The sequence below is a fragment of the Biomphalaria glabrata genome, chromosome 7 (genome assembly GCF_947242115.1).
Source record: "Biomphalaria glabrata chromosome 7, xgBioGlab47.1, whole genome shotgun sequence".
Classification (NCBI taxonomy): domain Eukaryota; kingdom Metazoa; phylum Mollusca; class Gastropoda; family Planorbidae; genus Biomphalaria; species Biomphalaria glabrata.
This window is the reverse complement of record NC_074717.1, coordinates 45,091,681-45,097,963: the sequence shown is the minus strand read 5'-3', so window position 1 is coordinate 45,097,963 and position 6,283 is coordinate 45,091,681. Positions and strand designations below refer to the sequence as shown.

Below are 6,283 nucleotides of genomic sequence, written 5' to 3'. Positions count from 1 at the left end.
AATATCTAAGTGTTATGATAAATGAAAAATGATCATAGAATCCCCTTATTCAAACTTATTGTCAAAATAATATTTAAACAATTAAAGTTTTATGATATATTAAAAGAAATTTTTACAAATCAAACAAGAACATAAAGCTAAATTGATATTTAATCTCGGTTACGCCATGGTTACGCCAATATTAGAATATACGTCCTCAGTTTGGGACCCCTTAACTTAAGATAACTTAACTTAAGATAACATGACCTAGAACATACGCAAAATAGAGCCGTGAGCGTGAGATTTAGCATATAACAAGCGAATAGTAAAACCACTCAATTTAGAAATTCTTCAGGGAAGAAGATAAAAAATAAAGTAGCAATAATAAATTAAAATTATTACTATCGGCCTTCTTCAGTCGTAGAACGACTATGGTTCATCTCGAACACTTTTTCGTATGGCTGTGGAGCCCTATTTTGGAGAGACACTCCCTTCCACATATATTGCAGGTCAAGGTGCATTTCGCTTTGGTGGTAGAGGAGATGGCCATTTTCTGTGTGGCACGCTTTTCTTCAAGAATCGAGGCCCATGTTTTCTCGCTGTCCATAGCTTTCTAGGTCAACGTCTCTCTCCAGTTAGTGCGGTCTAAGGCTATGTCTTCCCAATGGTCAGTATCAATGTTCAATGATTTTAAATCCGTTTTATCACATCCACGTAACGGAGGTGGAAGTGACCAGTTTTTCTTAAGCCAGACGCAAGTTGCCCGTACAGAATGATTTTCGGGATGCGACTGTCCTCCATCCGGCGAACATGTCCGAGCCAGCGCAGGCGGCGTTGCCTGGGGATTGTAAAGATGCTGGAAAGGCCCGTTCTCGCGAGGATCTCAGTATTACACACTCCATTTTATTTTTAAGATCCTTCGAAGGCAGCGCAAGTGGAATGAGTTTAATTTTCTCTCTTGCTTTGTCTAGGCAGTCCTCGACTCACTTCCGTACAGTAGCGTGCTAAGGACGCATGCCTTGTAGACTTCCATTTTGGTCGCTGTGGTGAGCTTCTGGTTTTTCCAAACTCTTGGTCGAAGTCTAGCGAAGTACGTTTGATGCGGCCTTCCCTATGCGTTTTTTTTAACCTCCTCTTCTAGAGACAGGTCACCTTGAATTGTAGATCTAAGGTAGCAGAATTCATTTACGGCATCTAGCTTGTTATCGTCAATGAGGATGGACGATGGTGCTGTAGCAGGTGGTCCCATAACATTAGTTTTCTTTGTACTAATGTTTAGGCCATACTATTTGCAAACCTTAGAGAAGTGGGACATTAGTGATTGTGAGTGTGCCACTACCGCTGCGTCGTCCGCGAAGAGGGTGGTTCAGATTTTAGTTTTGGCCCTCAGTCTAAGAAATATTTAGAAGTTTGACAATAAATCTGGAATGGAGATGGTCTATTTGCCCTCTGTAAGATGCTCTCTGTAAAATGCCCTCTGTAAATTTATAAAATTTAAATTATGTCCAACTTATATGCATACTAAATAGATTTTTTCCTTTAAAAAAAAAGTAAACATTTTTTGTCTGTGTAAATGTATTAGTTAGTGTGACAGAACTTAAGTAATTAGCAATACTAATGAAACAAAAATTTTTTTTGACAAAAAATCAAAAACCGTTTGCATAAATGTGATAAAGATATGTTTTACAGTGCCATTTACTAATAAAGAAACTCCAGTGTTAGTTACTATTAATAGTGAATAGTTGTAAAAGTGGTGTACTTTTATGAAAAAACTGCTTGCATAAGTGATTTAAAGAATTAAATTTTTCGCTTTTAGAAAAGAAAAAAGTAGCTTTTGCATCAAAACTTTGAATGGACTAAAATATCATCATGTCGAATTTTCACTATCTTTTCTAGTTTACGAGATCTAAACGGGACAGACGGGCAGACATTTCAGACAAAACTTATAGCGTCTTTTCCCCTTTCGGGGCCGCTAAAATCACAGACTTCATCTTCTTGTAATTCTCCAAAAGAGGAAACACTTTCAGGGGAATGCACTCTGACTTTGTTTATGTTGTAGTAAGATAAAACGATGGTAGTTGATTGAATCATGAACATGATTATTACACATTGAACATTCTTTTTTTTTTTTCTAGATCTAGACCGAATTCATCAGAATTAGCAGATCTATTATAATTATAGATCTATTGCCGATCTATCTAGATCTAATAATTTAATTAATGCCAAGTTTAAATTTAAGAGCCAGCCAGAGCTCTCACTCTCAGACTCAGGAGACTCAGCTACTGAGCTAGTCATGCAGGTTAGTTAATCACTTAATCAATCACTTTTTAAATGACTTTTCATTTTTTCACGGTTTTGTCTTTCTTTAACTACTTTAAGGTTTTGTCTTTAAGTATAATTTTAAGTTAACTCTGCAACTCTGCTTTAATCTAAACCAAGTCAAGTGTTGAACTTGAAGTGATAAAAATTAAGACTTATTAGTATTAGTATACTATTAGACTTATATTAATTATATTATTAATGATATTATGATAATTATAATTAGATCTAAGGTTAAGTTAAGGCACTTAAGTTCAGTTAAGCAGTTGCCTGAGTTGGTGTTTTCCTGGCTGATTCATTCACTGCGGACTAATTCAAATAACCCATTCCAATGATTCCATTCTCAAGTGGCACTAGCCGAGAGAAGAAGGAGCACTTTTATCTTTATGACTTTGTCCTAGTATTTAGTAGTATATGCCATGGAATATGAAATTTGCCTTTTTCTTTGAAATTTATTATCTTGTGTCTTTCTTAGTAATTTCTTAGGTTTTGTATTTGTAAAAATGATTCAGTGTTTTATGTATTACTAGTCGACCGCATACGCCGCTATTTTGCAGGGCTGGCCTTAGGCCACTGTGACGGAGTGGGTCCCGCACTTTCATAGGACCTACACTAATTCTAGGTGTATAAATTATTAAATTAAACCATGTTATAACTTATAACAGATTTCCCGCGGCCTCCTAATTTACTAGGAGCTCCTGGATATCTCCTGAAATTGCAAAATATAGGAAAATGTCCTTGAAATCCCCTGAAATTATTAAAATCTTTTGAAAACTCATACAAATCTCCTGAAATATAAAGACAAAAATTGTCATTTTGTGGTGTCATTCAAAATGGAAAACGACAATCCTACGCGCGATAAAAAAAAACGGCATTATCCTGTAATTTTGGAATCTGGTGAAAGAAGCTTCTCGTGCCTCAAACTAATGAAGAATTACTTAAGGTCAACAATTCTCATAGATAGATTGAAACATTTGGTAATTCTTGCTATTGAGCATGATCTATGTAGGAAATATAATTTTTATGATATACTGTATGACTTTGCTACATGCAAGGCTCGTAAAGTAATTCTGTACATAGTAAAGAATGAATAAAATGCAAAGACGAATGTATATTCTAATATAAACTCTTAATTTTCCTGTATAATCCGTATCTCTACCCAAATTCTGTTTCCCTCAATGATTCAGTCTGGCCCTGCTATTTAGTGACGGGTGAATACAGAGTAGAATACTTGTTCTCCTCCCCCCCCCTTTTTTTTTTCACCTCTAAAACTATGTGGGGTAGAAATAAAAAAGGGTGATCTTTCCATGACTTTTTGGTCACAATGGTCAAGTCTGGCCCTGCTATTTTGTGACAGGTGAATACTACTTGTTCTCCCCCCCCCCCTTTTTTTTTCTTTTTTCTTAGGGTAACTCTAGTCTAACTTGCAGAAATAAAAGAGTGATCTTTCCTTTACTTCTTGTCCAAACTCTTGAGCCATGAAGAGAATTATATATATAGATTGCTACTAGAAAGTCTCTTAGATCTTAAGTTTTAGTCTTCTATCCTGTCAGTGAAGTGTCTCTAAATTTAGTGATTTTACTAATAGTGTTACTCTAATTAATGTGATTATTTGTTATAAATCTCACAGCTTTTTATGTTTTCTTGAGTTGAGGGATCTCAAAAACAGAAGTAAAATTCTTTTATTGGTCTAACCAATGTTAAATACATTTTAGTTTTATGTTCTTGTTTGTTTTTTTTGTTTTTTTTTATTTCTTTTAATAAATCCTAATGCTTTGCTTGATTTTTTTTTAAAATTTCATCATTATTGGGATTCCATAATAATATTTCAACAACGCAAGTTTTTATCCTGTGTAACTGATTTACCATGAATAAGATTTAAGTAGTTTTTATTCGCTTTAGTTTTTTTGTTACTGTACTCTTAATAATTGGCATTTTTTCTGAGTAGAAAGACATGCTTCGACTTGATTCCCTTTTTTTTGATTCTTCTAATTATCTTTGTAAAATTTCAGTATCTTGTGTATCTTATTGTTCTCTATATTATGCAATCATCTGTAATGGATAGGCCACACTCTTCACAAACCTTCATCCAGCATCACAAGCCCTCACCTGAAACCCCTAAGGAAAGAGGAAGAGAGGACAGCCCAGAAATACATGATGCTGAAATTTGGATACAGAGGCCTAGCTGATGGACTAGTTGTGGGGACAGTTGAAGAGACTTGCCCATAACTGGCACATTCTTCCCTAGTGCTATTAGAGCATGGAATGGGTTGCCTGAGCTAGCCAGGAAAACCAGTGACTTGGCAGAATTTAAGTCATTGGTTAATATGCATGACTAAATGCATGACGCGTAGGACGTAATCATCTTCTTTTTTGAAGTAACGTCTGTATTATATAAGATAAGATAAGATAACTGAGAAACTGAAGTAAGCTGGTTGGTGACCAGATGGGACCACAGGCGGAGATGAGATGATCTTATGTCTTCATTGCTATCTGTACACGATGTCTAATCTGATCTACCATTTTTTAAATATTGCGAAACATCGAAATTGTAATCAACAGGCTAAATCTCTATTCATTTTTATTGATGAATGTATATTTTATCAATGTATATTATTGTCACCATCTCTCTCCAAGAGTTATGGACCTTAAACTCATAATGGACTAAGACTCAGAATGATTTATTGGAAATGTTTTATGGTTACATGGACGCATTCTCAATTGAAAAGGAGAACAACAGTTCACAGCAAATTTTAAATGACTTGAGGTAGTTATGATGGGGCAGGCAGTGGTTGTCTTTTAGAATTTTTCCAACTTTGCTGAAATAATTCAATCTGAAATGTTAGGGTTGTGCTTATAGTTTTTGCTATTTGATGATCTTTTTATTATGATTTTAAGATAAGCTCATCAGGCGCGGTGGCTGAGCGGTAAAGCACTTGGCTTCTGAACCGGGGTCCCGGGTTCGAATCCTGGTTAAGACTGGGATTTTTATTTCGGGATCCTTGGGCGTCTCTGAGTCTACCCAGCTCTAATGGGTACCTGACATCAGTTGGGGAAAAGTAAAGGCGGTTGGTTGTTGTGCTGGCCACATGACACCCTCGTTAACTGTGGGCCACAGAATCAGATGACCTTTACATCATCTGCCCTATAGACCACAAGGTCTGAAAGGGAAACTGTACTTTTTTTGTTTACATCAGCTCTAACAATTAATCCTTTACTGCCCAAGTTCTGTTCATTGTATTCTAGTGTTTTCTTTCCAACCTGCTTTACCTAAAAGTAGGGAGCTAATGCAGTTGTTCACTGTGACTTTCTCACATCATCTGACAAGTAGCACTGCATGATTTTACTGTGTAGTTGTTTTAAGGTGCAAGCATATGTTGTTGTTTTATATTTTCCTTAAGGTCAACAAGACTTGAACGTTCTGAAAAAAAAAATGTTTGGGATCACAACATGAGAGAATTAATCATGGTCTGTTGTACCCAGATACTAGATAGCTCTAGGTCAGTATATCAATTACAACAAATATTTATTAGAATTTGATCTTTAATAAATATAGGTCAAATGAAATAAAAAAAACAAACCAATAATATTATAAATGGCTATGCCAGGCAGGTGCTCTTTAATATAACAAGGGTGTATGACCTCTACCTATAACATAGTCTTCAAATTGATTTTGACTTGGATGGTTAACTTTGTCCAAACTGAGGCTACTAATTTTAGCCTCGGAAAGGCAATATCTTGGAATCAATAAAGTTTTTATTATCATAGTAAACAAAATGCAGGTAAAATGAAAAAGAAATGAGAATGAGGTGAATTAGCTTATTAATTAATGTAGTCATGAGCCAATACTGAAGTGTGAGAAAAAAAATTTAATTATGTAATACACATCTGTAATCAAACAAACTGTAGAGCTTAATGCCATGGTTTCATAAAATACAAGCAGACAAAATTGGTAGTAAAAGGTTGGTGCTTTTCTAATATCATA

At 35.2% G+C, this 6,283-nt stretch overlaps 1 protein-coding gene across 4 annotated transcripts in view; it reads left to right on the top strand.

Annotated features, from left to right (window-relative positions):
- Positions 1 to 2,259: 2,259 nt before the first annotated feature.
- Positions 2,260 to 6,283, top strand: part of LOC106065220 (lysosome membrane protein 2-like) — a 35,992-nt gene continuing 31,968 nt past the window's right edge. For 2 of the 4 annotated variants that reach the window (XM_056035454.1, XM_056035451.1), the window contains exon 1: positions 5,700 to 5,798. In XM_056035454.1, coding sequence (XP_055891429.1) covers positions 5,749 to 5,798 — 50 coding nt within the window. In that variant the 5' untranslated portion in view covers positions 5,700 to 5,748. Of the gene's footprint in view, positions 2,279 to 5,691; positions 5,799 to 6,283 lie in introns of those variants that run through there. The other 2 variants (XM_056035453.1, XM_056035450.1) reach the window with 2 other exon arrangements.